Source organism: Lipophrys pholis (assembly GCF_963383615.2).
Source record: "Lipophrys pholis genome assembly, chromosome: 13".
NCBI classification, from domain to species: domain Eukaryota; kingdom Metazoa; phylum Chordata; class Actinopteri; order Blenniiformes; family Blenniidae; genus Lipophrys; species Lipophrys pholis.
Window position 1 is genome coordinate 21,184,404 of NC_137632.1, and position 20,418 is coordinate 21,204,821.

The window sequence follows — 20,418 nt, forward strand, 5'->3', positions numbered from 1 at the left end:
TTTTTTACTTCTATAAGTTCATTTCTTGGAGAGAGAGTGAGGTCATCACCAAGGTTAATATTTGTCATATTGATGCACAAATGCCATTGTGCTTTAGTTTCTCGGTTATGTACACCTCCCGATTACAAATAAATGCTCGGTAAGACCCAAACGGGAGTCAGGGCAAAAGATAAAAACAGAGGAAAAGCATCTGGTACATTTGACACAAAACAAACCGGCAAAGACAAACAGGCAGTAAACACAGTACGCTGAGGGATCAGCTGGAAAACACACAGGAAAATGATATGATGCGCTGAAAGGACTCTTAAATATGAAGGAGAGTAAACAAAGGTGGAATGTTAAACAGGCAATGAGTAGTGTTTCTGAAATTTGGTGGTAAGATAAATGAAATGAAATGAAGTTAGTTTCTGGTATCAAAACACAGAGAGAAACAGCTCTTCCAAACTGAATAAAGGGAAAAGTAAATGCAGATAACCAGAAGCAATTTGGATGACTGCTAAAAATGGTGGTATGTGTCAATAAATGTTCACGTTTGACACAGGGGGTGTATTTTTAGTTGCACATACTGTACCTGTCAATCATATTGCAATGAGGTGCAGTTATGTGAACAGGTAATCTGCAACCACAATGAAACTGTGGCTGTCAGCATTTATTTATTTAGTGGAACAACGTGCCTCAGATCGACATAAACAAACCTTCCAAGTACTAAAACTCAAAATATATGGTGTGTATATGACTCAGGAAAAGACTGGCTCCACCTGGGAGCTTGTCGGGCATGTACGTATATCAATTTTCCATCTGTGCAGCCAACAGGACAAACACAGCTCAGCACGCCCCCTAGTGGACATCAACACGTGAGCTTTGTAACTTCTTTCTTCCTGCAGGTGTTTTCTTTACACACAGCAACTTGAATCCGTAACTAACTCGATTACAAAAGTGTTACATAAGAGATCCACCCTTCTATAACACCAAATAATTATCAATGAAGAATAATAGTTAGATAATAAGAAAAATAGTTCCCAGCACTGACATCAACCTTAGGTCAACATACTTTCCATTTTTTTTCCAAGAAATCCTAATTTAAACAGATTATAAAATGAAGATTCCTTACTCGTGTGCGGGGCCTTCTACCTGTGCATGCACCCAAATCAGTTTGTATGATTACAGTGCTTCTTCAAAGACCGTTTTTCAAGCTCCCAACTTTAATTTTGATGGCATCCTGCAACCCTGAAACACCCCATACTGGATGCCTATGGTACCCAGTGTGGAAGATTTCAGTGGTTTAATCTCACAAGTTCTGTATATGTTGGATGTTACTTACATTACACAAGCGCCATTGAAATGAAGTAGTTGGTTTGAGTACAGCAAGTCAAAAGTTTTGTCACGATTCACATTCAGACTCAGGTGCGGACAGAAACACGGTACCAGGAGTTCTCTCAGTGTTCTTTAATAAAAAAAGGTGGCAAGGGACTCAAACCAATAAACAAGATATCGGAACTGTTACAAAGAGGATATTTAAGAGGACCGAGAAGGAAATGAGGGGGAGATGTGACTGAACTACTAGCCCACGCCAACAGACAAAGAAACTGCTGAACTAAGCAAACACTCCAAGACGGGGCACAATCTGAACTGATTCCTAGGATGAGTACAAACACAGAATCTCTACCACTTCTAAGGTAAAGAGCAAAAGTAACTATTAGCACCCAGCGAGAGACTGAAGTGAGCAAATCTAGGAGGGCGTGGTCAGCGGTGAGGAAGCTGGACGGTGGACCTTCCGTTGAGCAGTGCCAATGAATGGAGTCACAAGCAGGGGCTTGGTGCGGCAGGGTTGGTCCAGAACTGCAGCAGGGGCAAGACAGGATTAATGCAGAGCAGAGCTGAGCAAGGTTCAACTATCTAATCGATAGTTTACGGTCCGGGACAGAGTCTTGAGCCTCGTTTGCACAGTGCCCCTTGGTGCCGGTGCCGGTCGGCTATCCGTAACCAGACCCATATCAGTGCCGCGTTTCCATTACACAGGGTACGGTTTGAAATGTAGGCGGGGTTATGAACGGTTAATCACGCAGGATGTGAGGCCATTACGCGTGGACATTTTCAAAAAAGTTACCCGATTGCTGCCAAAGAACTGATTCGAAATGGCGGGCTTGCTGGGGGAATAGCGATTGTCACGGACCAATGAGCAGACGGCAGTGTTGAAGCGCCTCCCCCTCATATCCGGCACGTTGCGCCTGGTACCCCAAGCGGAGGGGTAGCGAGAAATGATTACCAATGGTACCGGCTGGTTACGCGTCTGAGTCAGTGGAAACGCACAGCAACCGGTTCCGACCTGACCCGTCACCGGCACCAAGGGGCACTGTGGAAACAAGGCTTATATCTGAAGCCAGCTTTATGGGGAGAGAGGTGAATTGATTGGTGTTGCCACGCCCTGCCTCAGGTCAGTGCACTCAGGTAATCGGATGACTCGTTCCACACCTCACACAGCATGCAGCACACTCCCACCTAGGAAAAAGGAAAGGAGGGAGGGGGAAGGGAAAAATGCCGCCACTTGGCAGAGCCAGAGGTGGAGGTCATGACAAGTTTTGACTGCTTTCTGTAAACACTATATCCTAAGTAAACGTAAGTAAAAAGACTCATAACTATAACTTCTAAACCCTCCCATCAATCCTCATCAAATTACAGACAGGATCCACAGTAACATTGTAGAGCCTAAACGTTCACTTACTCTATGTTTCTCACGTCAAATCGAAAATAAACTCAATCAATTTGACAGGAAAATGGTTGAACTGTGTCTCCATACTTCTGGTACTTCCCAGCCCTGTATTTCAGAAATCATCAGGTTTTTATAGGTTCTACCAGTTCTTTTTTCTTCAATATTTTAACCTGTTCATACAGTGTGACCACAGACACACACGAGCAATCTAACTGATGTTTTCATTTCTTTCTTTTTTTTGCTACATTGTCACATGTCAAGGTCTTGCAGGACAAATAAATCTCTTTATCTTTTAACCCACAAGCAAGACAATGTACTAATCAGACGAGTAATACCTCTGTTTAATCCGCCATTTTATCACCAATCACTTGTTCTCTCAACAATAAAAAGTTGATTACGTCAGCAGGGGTGACTTAATAAAATGAGTCAATGGCTTCAAATGCTGTGCGTATTAGTGAGTCTGGTCTGGCAGCAGAAAGAAAAAGCCTTTTGCTTTTCTGGCCAGTCTTTCAGTCCAGAGCAGCATGTAGCCCAACGGATGGAAAAGGAGCCCAGTCTTTAAATGGCGGGGTTATATTAGGAAACGTTTTTTCCATTGAGGGGGTGGTTGGAGCAGTTACAGGAAAGGTGTGATGGTCAAAGGCCACCAGGTGTCACATGTGAGTGACATTTATGTTGGGAGACGCTGACAGTGACAATGTTGTACTAATTCTATGTATTGATCCCCAGTAGTTAAAATCTGGATGTTGTTTTGAATGTTTGGAAATACAAATAAATGATTTCCCCAGTGTGGAATCAATAAATGTGATGCTGTCTGTTGATAACTGCTTAGTTGAAATAAATATTAAGCATCGCGTGTATGTGTGCACACACACACACACACACACACACACACACACACACACACACACACACACACACACACACACACACACACACACACACACACACACACCCCTCATCTCTGAGTGAAGAAAACACCATTGGCTTCCTGTTTGCCCTGTGCGCATTGAGAGAGGAGTAATGGGGGACCAGCTTTTCATAGTTAGTGCTCTCTTGTATTTGGTGCCTGTGAATCAAGCCGAAGGTGAAGAGCAGGTAAACTCCCCAAATGATCACGTTTTTATTTGTGTGCAAGGTAAATTCTGATATACAACTTTTTGTGTTTTTGTTTTTTAATCGCACGCCATGAGGTTTGTCAAACTTATTGGAATTTTTTTTTTCTAACTTTAGATGCAAAACTATTTGAAGCGTTTCAATAGTTACATTGATTGCTCTGGATATGACATGTTTGCTTGCTTACACTACAACAACAAATCGATGTCTTTATGTGCTGCAGCCAATAGATCACACGTTAAACTAAAATCAAAAGTGCGTTTCTCATCTAGGGCTATATGTTAAAAGTCAAAATCGACAGTTCAATAAATATAATATTTTCTAAAAAGCTAGCCATTTTAAGTCCTTTCTGTCAACCTGAAGTGCTTATTTTTTTGTTTGTTGCTCAATACTAAGAATAAGGATGATACAGTTAACCCCCCCCCAAAAAAAAAAAAATCTAAATAAAAAAAAAAAGCATAAAAATGAAAAATGATAACAGGAGCAAATAAGGAAATTCATTCATGTATAAATTGACACCAGTGTCTGGCTCCCCGGAGCATCATAATGTGACTGTCCACCGCATCCTAGAGATAGGGTCATTGTGGAAAAATTATATTCCCCATCTGGATTAGTGTTTGAGTTACTGCCTTCCTACAGTCCAAAACTACACATGAAAAGTTAATTGCTGCCTGTATATTATTCTGTACATTGAATTTTGATAGTTGTGCTTTATTTATCATAGCACAGCACAAGTGTAACTTGAGAATTGGAGAATATGCAGGAGTGAGGAAGGAGGATCAAGGAAAATCGAAAAAGCAAGAAGATGGTCTGCTGTGGCCAGCTCCTCATCGGAAAATGTTTACAGAATAAGAAGTGAAATTATCATTGCTGAAAGTTCAGGAAAATTGTAATTGCACAAACTTGAGTAGCTTGCATTGCGTATATGTTCTATGTAATAGGTATCATTTACCCATAGAAATCTATATCACCATCCAAATGCATGGCAATATATCAACAGTCAATAAAGAACAACAACATATGACAAAGTACAACTTTTTAAAGTTTTTTTTTTCCTTTTAATGTCTTTTTCAAATTTCAAATTTTCAAATTTAAATTTTATTTAGTTTTATGGAACAAATCAATTTTGACAAAAGTGTGAATTTGGAAGTTTGTTTGAAATATGTTACCATCTTTGTCTTAGAGACGCGTGAACCCCCCCCAGTTCTGTGTTTCCGGTGCCTACCCCCCAGCCCTGTGGTCAAATAACTACATCCAGTCTCTAGTTTGCCGTGTCCCCTCCCCGAATCTCTAGTTTGCCGTGTCCCCCCTCCCCGAATCTCTAGTTTGCCGTGCCCCCCCCCCCCCCGAGTCTCTAGTTTGCTGTGTCCCCCCCCGAGTCTCTAGTTTGCCGTGTCCCCTCCCCCCGAATCTCTAGTTTGTCATGTTCCCTGACCTATCAGTCCCTGTCCCGAGTTTCCCTTTGGGCACCCGTGCCTTCCGAGTCCCCCCCTCCCCATCTTTGGGCCGTCAGGTGCCGGCCCTTGGAGGGGAGGTACTGTCAGGTCTCTGTCGGCCTCTGTGTGTCTCGCCTCGAGTTTCCAATTAACCAATGGCCTTATCCCTCTGTGTGCACCCATAGTTGTTTTCCACTTGTGTCCACCCCTTTCTTGTGTATTTAAATGATAAATGGACTAACTTATAAAGCGCCTTTTTGCTGACAGCAGCACCAAAGCACTTTACATAGTTCGTCACATTCACCCATTCACACACACATTCACGCACACATTCACACACCATTGGAGGCTGCAGCCGTGCAAGGCGCTGTCACTCCAATGGGGGCAGTTTGGGGTTCAGTGTCTTGCCCAAGGACACTTCGGCATGGAAGCAGGCAGAGATGGGAATCGAACCTGCAACATTCCGATTGGGAAATGACCACTCTACCAACCAAGCTATGCCGCCCATAAAACTCTTCTCCCGCTGTTGTCCTTCGTCTTGTCTACTCGTCAACATGTCTTACCGCTTGTCATCTTGTCGCTCCTGTGTCCCTGCGTTTCCTTCGTGTTCCATGGACTTTGCTTTAACAAACCTGGTTTTACCGGATTTTCCCGTGCGCGCGTGCTTGTGTGTGTGGGCGTGCGTGCGTGCGTGTGTGTGTGTGTGTGTGTCAATTACGCTCATCTGGCCCGCAGAGTCTTTCGCTTCACCTCCTTACAGTATTTGTCAGCGAGTCCTGTCAACCTGTGAATGGAAACAGATGTGTGACACCTGATACATTAATTCACACACAGACAAAAGCCCCAGGAACCTGCCCGTACTTACGCGAGCTCTTTCAGCTTCTTTTCTTTGAGCTCATCAATGCGCAGCTGCTTCAGCCGCGCCTCCTCCTTCTGCTGGTTGGCCTCCAGGAGGACCTCTCTGCGCTTCGCTGTGGTCATGATTTTGCGATCCTGGATCTGCTTCTGGATGGCCTGCATGTTACGATTGACTTTCTGATGCTGCCTCTCCTGCTGCTCCTTGTCTTTGATGATCACTCCCTGCGTTGCTCTGTGTGGATGACACCGAACCAATTAACTTTGCAATTTAACTTTTGGAATCTGAATGGAAAATTTAGCTGGCAACGTTGAAACAGTTCTTACTTCTGCAACCTCTGAAACGTGACTATTTCCCGCCCGATTTCGGTGGCCCGGCAGTGTTCTTTGTCGCGAACCTGCTCCAAGCGTGCCGCCTTCAACATCTTATCCTCCTGTAATTTCTTGGTGGCCTTCTTTATCTCAGTTCTTCTCCATTCTCTTTCTATAACTTCTTGGTCCCTCTGAGCTTGACGCTTATCCTTCATAACCATGCATATATCAAAAAATTATTACATTAACGGGCCAGATTTTTACATCGGTGACATTCTGAAGCCTTCTTTTGGAATTGTTCCTGACCTGCTCTGCTTTGCTTTTTTTCTCTCTGTTTTGCTTGGCCCAGAGTTGAGCAGTTTCCACGTGTTTCTGCTTCTTAATTCGCTGTTTCTCTGCTTCATACTTTGCCTCCCGTTCCTTTAAAGATCAAACGTAAGCACAAAGAAAACGTGAGAAAACATGTGCCGCTTCTGCGTCATAAGGTCAACTTTCTGATTTGCTTTTCATCTGACCATTTTCTTTTGAATATATTTCATATCTCTCAGATCAGCCAGCTTCTCCTGCTCTCTCTTTAGCTTCTTGGCTTCCATGGCCTTAGCATTGATGCGCTGGATCTCCTCCTGCAGACGCTTCTGCTCCTCTCTTTTCTTCTCCCGGGCCTGAGAGTAGACAAAGTCATTGAAGAAGACTTAATCCAAGGCCATTGTACAGTAATTGGCACATTTATCAATTGGCATATTGGTACCGTCTCAGTTTATTTCAACATACCCTTAAATCTTCCAGCTTCTTTTGCTCCTGTTTTTCTCTGAACTGCTGTCTCTCTTGCTTTTTCATTTCTTCTTGCTTTTTCCTCTCCAACTGATGCTGCTCAATCTGGTCTTTAATTTGCTGCTTTCCCCTGTAACAAAACACATGCTCAGAAATCACCTCTGCTCATCGGTTGTCTATCAAATATGACAAAAGGTCATCAGGGGTTTTCCTGAGTTTGTGTCTTGTACCTGATCCTTTGCTGTTTGCGCTGCTCATCAATCTTATCTCTCGCTTCCTCAACCTTGCGGCGCTCCTGCTCCTTCCTTTCATTGAGACGCCTGTCCTCCGCAACCATCTCCTTGCGGGTAATTTTCTTTTCTTGGATCTGGAGGTCACGGCCGGCTTGACATTGAACTCCGAGAATCAACTGAGAGAAAAACAGACGTGCTCAAGAGGCTCACTCTCTTCTCAAAGGTTATAAACTACATTTCAGCAGCTGTTTCTTACCTGGTTCATTTGTTTGATCTCATCCTCTTGCTCCATCCTTACAGCATTGGCCTGGTCCACCAAACGCTTTGCTTTGTCGCGAGCCATACACTCCAGCTCAGTCAGCTCCGGGTTCTGCCTATGGGATTTCTCCATCAACTTCCGCCTATCCTCTGCGTCGTTCTGGATAAAGATGAAGAGAGGGATCAGAAACAATGAAATGCTTCAATTTGAGACTTAATTATCACTATTTTCTTTTAGAGGGACGTGTTTCTTACAAGATCTTTTTCTTTCTTTAACTGGAAGGCCTTCCTTTTGGCTTCTCTCTCTTTGAGGGTGAGGATGTCGGGTGCAGAGGTCATCTTATCAAGCTGAGCTTTTGTTAAAATAATGGACCGTTCTGAAGGCTCCTTCGGCGGGACCCTGGAATAATCAACTCAATTTTACTTACAAAAATAGAAACAATAAAAGACAAAACAAGAAGAAAAAAGAACTCAGATAAAAGCCAACAAGGGGGAAAAATACAATGGATAAAAAAACAGGAAGTGAGTTGGCCTGACTGGCCCTACTTTCACAGTAATTTCGTCTGTGGACCGGTGCTCTTTAAAACACTCAGACGGATTGGTCCTACCTGATATTACGGATCAGATCTTTGGTGATGATCTGAATTTTCTCTCCTCTCTGAGATTCCACATTTGCCTGAGCGCCGGAGTTTCTCCTTGACGTGACCTGGACAAAGTCACCCAGTTAATACTGTTAATACAGTGTCTCTTCCAACACAGTAAACACATATACATACATACGTGCATATATATTATATACATATAAAACTAACCTAAATAACAATGCAAAAGATGCATTTCATGTTTTAGTTGCTTTTGCATTAGTTTCTCTCTTCAATTTGTTAATTTAAATGCAGTGCATTTATAAACGACATTACAACAAGCGCTGGAAGTGTTGTTACCTTGTCCGGCTTCCCGAACAGGGTTTCATCCACTCGAGAGTTTGGCGCAATTGCCCGGTACCGGACCGTATAAGCCTGGGTCTTGGAGGGCTTCTTGGTGGATCTGCGAATCTGTTGGGATCATTAAGAATGAAGTATTTCGACAGCAAGTGGTCCAATGTGAGCAAACCGTTAAAACTCACCATATTTCAGCTCAGCAGTTAACAAGTATGCAAAATTCTTTTCAATAAATTCACAGTTATTCACAGTTATTAGAAACAATGGCGGTCAGTATTTGAGGTTGCTATGACTGGTATCTTGTTGATGCTAGAAACTTTCTGAAGAACTTTGGTATGCCTGCTTCTCTGCTGCCTACTTATCAAAGACAAGTTATGGCATAACATGATGTCATCAACCTTTCATCTCCTTACATCTATTTTCATCCCCTCCATGAGGTGCCTCAAGGTTGATGACATCACATGATGTCATCAACCATACATCTCATAACATCTTCTTTCATCCCCCTCTCCCATCCACTTTGTATAGCAAATTTTTGGCATTCGTTTGCGATTTTTTTCAGAAACTGTTTGTTAGCAAAAAATTGCTCTAAACACTTTGTCTCTGCTCTGCTGCTCTCTGCGCACACTATTCCCAAATTTTCTTTCTTTTTTTGATGTGCTCTTCGTGTATGTGCTTTTAACTATGCCTGGACTCGTGGCACATCAAAGAAAAACAGAAAGAATGTGTTTGGAGCAATTTTTTTTGACAGAATAAAACAAAGTATTGTCACTGAGGCTTTAAGGGTGTTTTTGTTCTTCTTCTTAACTTGTTCCCAAATCTGTTTAGCTTCATGAGGGTTGATCTGAAATAATGAGGTTCATAATAATGGTCACCCCTGATATAACTGCAGAAACATGAATTTATAGAGCGCACATCTACTCATGCCATCAAATCAAGGAATTAATATTCCAACATAAAACACACTCACACAAGGGAAACTCAGCCACAAAACAACTTAATGGAAAATACAAACTAGGAGAGGCGGTGAGGGAGCTCAGCCTGAAACAATTTGGCCGTAATAAAGTGAAACTGAGTGATCACAGTGCCGTGCCTGTCCGTTAATATTATCCAATGAATCAATATCGCTCACAAAGTCAGGAATGAACAAGTCAGGAATTTTCTGGCTTTGTCTGTTTCAACAGTGTTGCTTTCAGCCTGGTTAGCTTTTATACCGGTACACGTGACATTACACACCGTGCTGCTCGGCTCCTCTCGGTGCAGCCTGCATGCAACAGGATTTCTGGTCGCAATTAATATTTTTGTTTATTATGTACGATCTCTCCTTCTAAGACCTTCCGAGTGGATCAGACTGGACAAAGTCACTCTTAGCACACCCCACATCACAGGAAAATCAAACTTGATGTTTTTGTTTGCAAACTTCAGCTAATCAGGCCTTTGCTGACTTTGATCATAAGGGAGAGATGGGGAACAAATATTGACCCGATTATCCTGTAGTGTGTACCAGCTTTTAGGCAGGCACAAAAATTCATATTTTGGTCCTGAGACGTACAGGGAGCCAATGCAGAGACGATAAGTCTTTGCAGTATTCGATGTCTTCTTTTCGATCGTTGAATGTCTTTTTAAATTTGTCTTGAAGTTGAACGTCCAACAGCTAATGTCTTTGAGGCATGACCTCCTGCGTCACTAGCTCGAGGCAAGCGGTATCAACAAGTGTCCATATTATCATTTAAATTCTTCCTGTTCTGTTTTTATTTTAGATGCTGCACACGGAGGAGTATGAGCAACCATGGAATTATACATACCTGTGGAACGAGGAAGACTCATCTTCTCCCTGCGAATTGATCGTGCCTGGATTCAATATGCTGGGCCTGTTGATCGTCTACATCATTGTGTTTGTTGTCAGCCTGGTGGGCAACAGCGTAGTCGTGTATGTGGTGTGTAACACAAAGAAGACTAGCACAGATGTCTACTTGTTACACCTGGCATTGGCAGACCTCCTCTTCAGTCTGACCCTGCCGTTCTGGGCTGTTGATGTTCATTATGGTTGGATCTTTGGCGGCTTCTTGTGCAAGCTTCTCTCAGGCTTTCAGGAGGCCTCGGTGTACAGCAGCGTCTTCCTGCTGGCGTGCATCAGCGTGGACCGTTACTTCGCCATCGTGAGAGCCACTCAGGTCACGTCCTCCCACCAGCTGCTGGTGAAGGTGACATGTGGTGTTGTGTGGCTGATGGCTGCCGGGCTGTCCTTACCGGTGATCATTAAGAGGGAGAGCATGTATGATGAAGACCTGCGTCAGTCCATTTGCTATGCGAGCCTAACAGGCGAGAGCAGCGACCACTGGAGAGTGGCCATGCGTGTCTTGCAGCACTCCATGGGCTTCTTCCTGCCACTGCTGGTGATGGCCGTGTGCTACACCTGGACCGTTGCAACGCTCTTTCAGACGCGTAATCACCAAAAGCACAAGGCCATGTGTGTCATCCTGGCTGTGGTGTTGGCTTTTATCCTGTGCTGGCTGCCCTATAACGTCACCATCCTGATCGACACGCTCATGAGAGGAGAGTGGCTGAAAGTGGAGTCATGTGAGGCTCGCTACACGGTGGAGATGGTTCTGAACGTGACCCAGGTGCTGGCCTTCATGCACTGTGCAGTCAATCCAGTGCTGTATGCCTTCATCGGCCAGAAGTTTCGAAAGCAGCTGGTCTTGGTTCTTTCCAAACATGGCCTCTGCCAGAGGTTCCAGACAGCAAACAGGAAGTGCAGTGTGGGGAGCGTCAGATCCAGAAACACCTCGGCTCAGATGACCTAACAGAGGAGAGCGTCATCGGCTCCAGTGGTGGTTGGTTTTATTAGAAAGAGTATTTTGGTAAAAGAGATGAGATTTACTTTGCTTTTTAATTTCATTTCACTTTAGCAGTTTTTTTTCTGCATGGATTTGTTATGTAAAAAATATTGATACTTGTCAATGTTTCTTTTTGCTAGTGGGGTTTGTTTGGTGGGTTTATATTAGGATATCCTGAGATAAGTGGTAGTAACTTCATTTTTGTGATAAGAACTTTTTATGTATAAATGTCTTTGAACTTTTTTTGTTGTTATCAATTTTGTTTTCAGTTTACCAGAAACGATCCAGGAATGTTTGTAGTTTTGTGATCACTGATGCGCATCTGGATTTTTTCTTCTTTGTTTGTCACATTAAAAAAAAAAAATGAAAAAGACAAAACTTGACAGTAAACATACTTTTAAAAGCTGGACAATAGTAGGTTGGTATTATCAATCTTATGAGGTTGATAATGCAGCCGTGACCATGTTATAGTCTATATCTTGTGCCATTAGGAAGTGCATTTGAATTATTTCAATCTGAATTTGTACAGAACTGAAAAGTAATTTGTCATAAATGTGTAAAGACAAACATCATACCTGTGACTAAACTAGCCTATGATCTATGTACATATTTAGAGCCTGGTAACACTAACAGATATTTTTCTCATTTCACGACTCATCTGGGAAACGTGGAAGTTGCAGGATGCAGGTGGAAAAAACTTTACATGTTTTAAATTCAGTAATAAAGAACTGATGAGCTCTTTGACATTGGACAAGTTTCTCATCAAGCAAATTTTGGAAGAATATAATTGTGCATCTGATGCATGGGTTCTAACTTTGCTGATGAATGAAATACAAACTTTAGAAATACTAAATTCCTTCACGGTTCAGGACCTTAAGGCAGAGTGCAAAAAGTAAACATTTAAGAGCAAGGTCACCGAACCAATAGAATACAAATTATTGCTTAAACCTTGCCAGGTTATTACTATTGTATTGTGCATTGTGTTGTAGTAATTAGGATTTTATTCTTTTACAAATCTTGTCTCTATATTTGCAAAAAAGCTGTTTTTAAAGCTTATTAGTATTGCCTCGTTGTTTTCTGCTAGAAATGGAGAAAATGACTTGCAATTAGATTTCAACAGGTAGAAGTGATGAAACTACTAATGCAATCTTGTTGATAAGTGACTTTCATTTGTTAAACAATTCTGTAGGAGGATGTGGTGCAACGCACATAACACAGTAGTTCATAATCAGCACTATGATCTGTGAACAGTGTGTTTTAAACTGTCCTCGAACTTCTTCATCAAGGCCCGAATAACTGGTACAGAGGAGACGAAGGAAGAATGCGTCTTCAAAAAGAAATTGTGCTACAACAATGTTATGCAAACATAAATTACAAGTGTTGTCTACTGCTTTGTCAAACTGCTGGTGGGCACTGAAGCTGATCCCAGCTCACTGTGGGCGAAGGCAGGGGACATCCTGGGCGGGTCACCGCTTCATCTGCAGTGCAAAATCCACACAGAAAGACTCTACAACCCCCTTGTCATGAACGCTCACCAATATTCCATCGATCCACTAAACTGATCCATTTTAGTCCATTTATTTTTGTCATATTATTTACAGCTGTACATGAAAATGGAAAAATGTTCCCAAACTACAATATTTTCTTGACGTTTTTAGCAATCAACTAGTGTTGTCTTACTAAAAAAAATTGACTCATTTATTCATTCATTCATTGGATATTCATTCTATCTATCTATCTATATTAATATCGTATAATCTCACTAAGTCAGCAGTAACAAGTCAGGAATGTTCTGGCTTTGGCTGCAGCAGCAGTGTTACTTTTAGCTGCTGGATGTGTTTTAATTCTTCATATTCTCAGAGAATAACTGATCCTCCAGTAATCTGTAAACTGCTCTGCAGGATTTCTCCGTGTGTGTGTGATTGGTCAGACGCTGCAAACTCCGCCCCTTTCACGTGAACGCGCACACGTAGGTCTGGGTTGAACCAGCGAGTTGATAACCTGCTTCGTAGTAACGGTGATCAGGATCGAGCACATCTCGATAAGTCAACCCAGGAAACAGAGAGAGAGCCTGGATATGTTGATCACGGTTCGTAGTACAGGCCTTCAGAACTGATTCAACACATAATACAAACTGAAGTGTAAATAGAAGAAGTAATCAAATAATTGCATTGCAGTTAATGTGGTTTGACAGCCCTGATCTAAACAAACTCGCAGAAAAAAATCCCAATGTTTTCACCAGGATTTACTGCTGCTTGATGCTCAGAGCTCTATCCATGTATCTGCCTCTGCATGTCATATCAACATCTCCCTCACACCAATGATCCTGCTCAAAATGTATATATTTTCATGAGGAGTTTATTTTGTGAAATTAAAGTGACTATGCCTGCAAGAAGATTCTTGAGGTATTCCCCAAACTTTTTTTATTTTATTTTTACACTGGACATTGATCATCACAAATGCGTTCTGGGAATCTGTCCAGGTTCATATATATATATATCATCAGTGCACTGTGCCCAATGACTCATTACAAACACCAATGGGAGCGGATGACCAGAACATAACCTCAACAAATTATCCATATATCTGCTTTTAAGCCAAAACAAAAAAAGAGGAAGTAGGGTATTGTGTAATTTATATTTGCTTAGATTAATATTCACTCTCACATAGTTGAGGAAGCAGCAGCAACATGTTGCAATATATAAAATGTTACGGTGGGTATTTACTTTATATTTTTCTATACTATTATTATAGTTATTTTTTATATATTCAAAGCTTTAACATCCTTGTCAGGGAAAAATCTATTTCTTAAATCAGAAAGAGACTTTGTAAAGTAGACATTCATACTTTAAGCCACATCTGGACACTTACCATATGACCTGTACTCTTCAAAACATACTCGGCACTGCAATCATTTCTTCAAACATTGTCTCTCAAGACCGAGACTCTTCTACTGGACTTTAACAATTTGGATTCTTAAGGCCTCGGGACTTTTTAAAACGCGACTCGGTTCTTCAAAAAGTATAATAAATAAATAAAATAATAATAATAAAATATTTAAACAACTTGTTGTAACCTCAACTTACACATGGTTGCACTCTTTGTTTTGTCATCCTTGTTTTTTTTTTCCTCGTGAAATATGTATTTAAGGTACAATTCTGAATTGGTATTTATGCTTATGTTATGAAAAACAGTAAAATTATAATTAATGTGGCCTTTATTCATGGGATCAAATCTAAATTTTCCCACGTTTAAAGCCATTTTCTATGAGGGGCCCTGCAACTCCTTTTGGCCCCTCAGGTCGCGCACTTGGTATTTCCCGCCCTGCACTCACAGAAGTAGGCGGGGACACGGCTGCGCGCAGGCACGAGCTCCTGTTACCATGGTAACAGCGTAGTCACAGCTCGTCTGTCGGCTCGCAGCACAAGCTAACCTAGCTGCGGATAAACTGCATGAAAGTGTCCAGCTGATCGCTTGTGAGCCGCGGAGAAGAACGGATTATCACCGCAGCATTCAGGTAATCCCCGCGAGTCGCGATGGATGACATTCTTACAGCTCAGTACGGTAACGTTAGCGGTTCGAGCTAGTGAGAAAATGATCAATTTCTGATGATGGCTAAGCTATGTCGGCAGATTTCCGGTTACGCTTTCCAAAGTAAAATCCAAGGCTTCAAGAGGCCTTGATTATCCGTGGACTTGGAAGTAGATAGTGTATTCTTGTTGTCATTTTATCAACAATTGTATTTGTAATGCCCCAAAAATCTGAAGAGTGTAGTGTCCCCACTCACTATAAAAACATTAATCAAAATCCAGAGATATAAATTGCATTAATTCAGCCAAAGAACATATTTTTTCATGAAAACTATTTGTTATAATACTCAGTTATCTTAAACACTTCTATTTATTCACAGAAATAACAGTTTTAAATATAATAGATAAAATTATCCTGAGATCATTTTGCCACATGAAGGATAATTGTTGAACAATTGCTGACATTTTTTTATCTATGAAAGGCTACCTCCCTCACCGGAAGTTACAATCTGAAAAAAACACAACTTTTCATGTTATCTTTAGCCACGTTTGTATCAGAAGTTGATTGTTTCACGCGACACTCGTGGGGTTTCCTCGTGGATTTACTGAAACATGCATGTTGAATTACCGTGAGTCTGCGTTTGTTTATCACCTGCTAACTGTTAGCTTAGCCCGTTAGCCTCAGGACGTCCGTACTGCGCCACGAAAGACTCCTGCTTGTTTGTTTACCCTCTTGTTTACGCACTTGTTTGCCTAAGCTCCTGTTTGCGTTTTTATTTACACTCCTGTTTGTTTGATTGTTTATGCCCCTGTTTGTTTGTTTGTTTACGCACTTGTTTTGTTTGTTTCACGCCCTTGTTTGTTTGTTTGTTTACACTCCTGTCTGTTTAGGCTCCTGTTTGATCATGCCCATATTTGTTAATGCTCCTCTTTATTTCCGCTCCTCTTTGCCTGTTTGTTTATGCCCCTGTTTGTTCACGCCCCTGTTTGTTTGTTCACGCTCTGTGTCCAACAGGCTCGGACGGGGTCAGGATGTCCAACGACCTGGCCGGTGTGTGGGAGGTGGCTCTGAGCGACGGCGTCCACCGGATCGAGTTTGAACACGGCACGACCACAGGGAAGAGGGTCATCTATGTGGATGGCAAGGTACGTCATCATGGTGCCCCCCCTCCCCTGCGTTTGCATGCAGGAGTGTGTTTTCATCTGTAATGTCGTGCGTGCAGGAGGTCCTCAGACGAGACTGGATGTTCAAACTGGTGGGGAAGGAGGCGTTCACGGTGGGCGGAGCGGAGACCAAGGCCACCATCAACATCGATGCGGTCAGCGGCTTCGCCTATGAGTACACCCTGGAGATCAACGGCAAGAGCCTGAAGAAGTACATGGAGAACAGGTCAAAGGTCACCAGCACCTGGGTGCTTAACCTGGACGGTACTGACTGCAGAGTGGTCCTGGGTGAGCCGCCCCCCCCCGCCGCCGCCCCCATCCTCATTCACTGATCATGTAGTTACCATGCTCCATGATCATCCATGTTTACTCCTCATTCTAATCAGTCAGGATTTATATTCAATGGTTTGATTCATGCCTCTTCCCAAGGACTCTGATATTACACCAGAGCTGAGGCTAAGCTCTTTAACTGCTTTAAGCACTGCGACAAGGTTAGTTAATCCTTCTTATAGTTGGTCAGGTGGCATGCCGACTCACCAAGGAACATCTGAAGGATCTGTAGAGGCTCATTGGACAGCCACAAATGTAGAGGATGGTCCCAAAGTTTTTGGTGTGTTTTCATCTCCACCATAAAACTAAACTCAACAAAGAAATCCCCATGAAATTATTTTTGCACTTCAGAATCAAGCTCGGGAACTTTTCAGCTCAGAAAACACTTTTAGGTCTTTTCCTCCTCCAAAAAGCTCTGATGTACGTCAAAATGCATGATGTCTCGCTTAGGAATCTTTAGTATTTGGAGTGCTTAACAAAAGTAGAAACAGATCGGTGACGGGGCGTGTGCACTAAAAAGAAGATCTTTAAAGTCATATCTGCCTATTTCCATCATAAAACAAAACACACTGCTCATGACATGCTTACTCAGCAGCGTTGTTTGTCATGTTTTATTGTAGTTCTTAAGTCGAGGTAAAAACGCCAATCTTCTGTTTGCCGGAAGCTATTTTGTCCTTCAGCCAAAAGTCGAAGGACAAGATCCATAAGTAGTGGACAATTGAAAGTGGGCCAAGCGGAATAAGGATGATAGCTGCTGTGTTTCCTTTAAGTTCATTTCAGATCTGTAAGAATTTGGTTTGTATTGAAATGACCTCTATTGGCAAACAATCATACATTTACAGGTTTTGAGAGAACGCTTTGATTTGTGTGCAAGCCAATAAAAATAATCTAAGGCTGTTGTTCGCTGTGAGGAACTCAACTCCAGTGACAAATTGACTCATTCGACCTTTGAGAGCTTCTCATCTCCTGCTGCCTCCATCAGTCACTCCGTTATTGTGTTGGGTGACGTGACACTAAAGTTAGATAACAACACATAACGGCCGAATCATTAAAGTGGCAGTGTATAAATGTTTTTATTAGTGGGGTACGATGGCATTGAGGTATCACAATATTCAACTTGAGAAATGTGCAGCAACTGAGCAGCAGAAGTGAAGCGCAGCACATCTTTCGTAAGGATTTTTTTATGTTTAGGAGCCTGAAGCTCCTCAAAGTAATGCAAGACACTAAATCACATCAGTATCACTTGAATCAAGTCCTGTATTTGTCACAACATCTTACAGTCTGAGAGCCTGGATTAACTGCGTCATGACTGTGTTTCAGAGAAAGACACGATGGACGTGTGGTGTAATGGACAGAAGATTGAGACTGCAGTAAGTTTGTTTGGCATGAAAGGAATGCGTCACCGCTTCCAGGAAGTTGTGCGCGAAGAAAGCCTCCCAAACATTCTGAATGCCACGACTGAAAGGGTCTTTGCCTTCAGGGGGAGTTTGTGGACGACGGCACGGAGACACATTTCACGCTCGGGGATCACAACTGCTGCGTGAAAGCTGTGAGCAGCGGGAAGAGGCGAGACGGGATCATTCACACGCTGCTGGTGGACGGCACCGAGATCGCAGAGTGCACAGAGTGACTGCAGCCCAGCCGGGGGTTTGTATCCGACAGACCAGGTGCCCGCGGCCACACTGTGCAGGGTATATTAGCCATATTAACAGGGTAACGCTGACTGTCTATCCGGGCAACTGTAGAAGAGATGTGGGCAGATAAGGGTTTTCTTAAATTGTCCACACTGGAGAAAAGTAAAACATTTTAATATTTGATCGGTGAGCTGGTACTTTATACTGATCTGAATAGGACCAATCTCCATCATCAACATTTCCGTCACGCATTTAACCTAATTTCCACACTATAAGCCGCTACTATTTTCACACGCTTTGAACCCTGCGGCTTATACAATAATGCGGCTAATTTATGAATTTTTTACGGGTTCACGGGCTTCATGCTGCCAGATTCTACTTCTGCATGTAGGTACATGCTGTTTTGAGCCTCTGCTTCTCCAAAACTTGCCCTACAAGTGATATTTCTGCTCTTTGTGACCTCGTCTTGTGCTGCTTTCCATGGTCCGGAACTGCAGCAGCTGACGGCCGTGAGTGATGCGTTCAGGTGAATCACGTAAAGCCGCCCTGCTGGAGTCTGTGGCTGAGAAATCTTCCTCCTCAGAATCACAATCCGCAAATAACCGAGAGAATACTTTATCAACAGAGATAAAACCCTAGTTGACACACACACACACACACACACACACACACACACACACACACACACACACACACACACACACACACACACACACACACACACACACACACACACACACACACACACACACACACACACACACACACACAGTGCTGTGTGCAACTAATTTCCAGCAGTATGAAAGACAGATTTGCGGGAATTGATGAAAAGATAAGCTATCCCCGTATTCCCGCAGTGAAATTCCGGTCCTGTTACAACGTGGACACCTGCGGCTTATTGTCAAGTGCGGCCTATATATGTACTCTTTTTTTTTTTTTTGAGGGTGCGCTCAATAGTCCGGAAGATACGGTACATGAACGAGTATTGAATCCAATGTGTTCTTGACAAAAAAAAATCACCCTCCTTACAAATAACAGATCACAAATTCACTGTAAAGAGATTGTGCTGGGATACCGCCTCTGACCGATAAAGTTGTTTTCATACCAGATTATCACTTTAACGTCGAGAAAATGCGTCACAACGTGGCATAAAATGTAATATAGTTTCACATTTTACCATGAAACTGCGTCACTTCTTCTAATACTGAGAATGTACTGTCATTACACATGTAGATTTGGTATTTTAATATAGCGTGGTCATATATTTTTTCCCTATAAAACCAGTTTTACATAAAGATATAAAATATATCAAGAAACCTTATCACAATACAACTTGAAACTTGTGTTTTCACATTATAATTTGAAACCTCATGTTTTCCTATGATACGAGTAATCTCTTGGGAGAGAAAATCATGGTATAGAAAATGACCTTTTTGCCAAGAAAACCTTCACATTGTAACTTGACATAAAATGTCATAATTTGATAAGTTTCACATTATGTCAAACTGTCACAACATGGCATTAAATTTTAATATATTATCACATGTTACCCAAAAATATGATCAGTTTTTACTTTGGTATGAAATCGTGTTACAAATATGTGAAGAAAAATATCGGGGTATAATGTGTTTACGTTCAACTTATGTTGAGAAACGGATTGTTGAAGTTTTCCGTACATCAAGGAAGGTTTCCTCACCATATGCCAAGAAATTATATATTTCTTGAGTGAAGTTGTCTCTTCAAAAAATGTATGTAAAATGTCACAATGTGAAAATATTGAGCTACATAACCTGAAATTAGGTAAAATATCTCTTTTTATTTTCTCTCAAAACCTCAGAAACTAATTGTTAGGATACTTTACCGGTATAAAAAAATGTTTTTTGTATCATAATTTAACGCCAACATATATCATTTTACAATAATGTAACAGTTATTATGCCATAATGTGAAATGTGTGACATTAAATCGATGAACTTGATCAGAATATAACGTCACATTTGACCATTAATCCTCATGATATTACAGCGTCACTATTAGAAAAAGTGATAGAAATGAATAATTTCACTTACCGAGAAACTTTATAACAATATAAAATAGACTCTGGTCATATATCATCATATTTCATGATGAATCTTCACCAGTGTACATTTTTCACGTGACTTCTCTCTCAAAATGTTTCCAAAATATGCTTTATTCTGAAATGTAATGTAAAGCTTATCCTCATGCATTCATGCTACCTGTATTGTACTTTTTGACAGGATGTGATGGACTCGGAATACTTCAACTTTATC

The 20,418-nt window shown here is 41.8% G+C and overlaps 3 protein-coding genes across 4 annotated transcripts; 2 read left to right on the forward strand and 1 right to left on the reverse strand.

Annotated features, from left to right (window-relative positions):
• Positions 1-3,714: 3,714 nt before the first annotated feature.
• cxcr2 (chemokine (C-X-C motif) receptor 2) lies at positions 3,715-12,246 on the forward strand. 2 transcript variants are annotated; one of them, XM_080478364.1, is made up of 3 exons: positions 3,743-3,808; positions 7,574-7,656; positions 10,390-12,206. In XM_080478364.1, the coding sequence occupies exon 3, from the start codon at positions 10,390-10,392 to the stop codon at positions 11,434-11,436; it is 1,047 nt and encodes a 348-aa protein (XP_080334490.1). In that variant the 5' UTR covers positions 3,743-3,808; positions 7,574-7,656; the 3' UTR covers positions 11,437-12,206. The 2 variants fall into 2 exon arrangements, with proteins under 2 accessions (XP_080334489.1, XP_080334490.1); XM_080478363.1 differs by lacking the exon at positions 7,574-7,656 and having other exon boundaries at positions 3,715-3,808; positions 10,390-12,246.
• On the reverse strand, positions 5,983-9,063 carry LOC308119175 (cilia- and flagella-associated protein 45-like; the record flags this gene model as incomplete). The annotated part of the gene is made up of 12 exons (XM_080479025.1): positions 5,983-6,046; positions 6,128-6,352; positions 6,445-6,638; positions 6,736-6,849; positions 6,945-7,091; positions 7,201-7,330; positions 7,431-7,609; positions 7,690-7,851; positions 7,947-8,091; positions 8,300-8,397; positions 8,633-8,743; positions 9,043-9,063. 12 exons carry the CDS (start codon positions 9,061-9,063, stop codon positions 5,983-5,985), a joined length of 1,590 nt encoding a protein of 529 aa, XP_080335151.1.
• A 2,606-nt stretch (positions 12,247-14,852) lies between the features above and the next one.
• faima (Fas apoptotic inhibitory molecule a) lies at positions 14,853-18,244 on the forward strand. The gene is made up of 5 exons (XM_080478723.1): positions 14,853-14,986; positions 16,015-16,145; positions 16,223-16,451; positions 17,814-17,863; positions 17,974-18,244. The coding sequence occupies exons 2-5, from the start codon at positions 16,032-16,034 to the stop codon at positions 18,121-18,123; spliced, it is 543 nt and encodes a 180-aa protein (XP_080334849.1). The 5' UTR covers positions 14,853-14,986; positions 16,015-16,031; the 3' UTR covers positions 18,124-18,244.
• The last annotated feature ends 2,174 nt before the right edge of the window (positions 18,245-20,418 follow it).

Excerpts from the sequence above, each read along its gene's own strand:
- faima (XM_080478723.1), top strand. The coding sequence starts at position 16,032 with ATGTCCAACGACCTGGCCGGTGTGTGGGAGGTGGCTCTGAGCGACGGC. Across the intron at positions 16,146-16,222 it reads TCATCTATGTGGATGGCAAG|GAGGTCCTCAGACGAGACTG; the intron begins GTACGTCATCAT and ends TCGTGCGTGCAG. Across the intron at positions 17,864-17,973 it reads GACAGAAGATTGAGACTGCA|GGGGAGTTTGTGGACGACGG; the intron begins GTAAGTTTGTTT and ends CTTTGCCTTCAG.
- cxcr2 (XM_080478363.1), top strand. The coding sequence starts at position 3,734 with ATGGGGGACCAGCTTTTCATAGTTAGTGCTCTCTTGTATTTGGTGCCT. Across the intron at positions 3,809-10,389 it reads AAGCCGAAGGTGAAGAGCAG|ATGCTGCACACGGAGGAGTA; the intron begins GTAAACTCCCCA and ends TTTTTATTTTAG.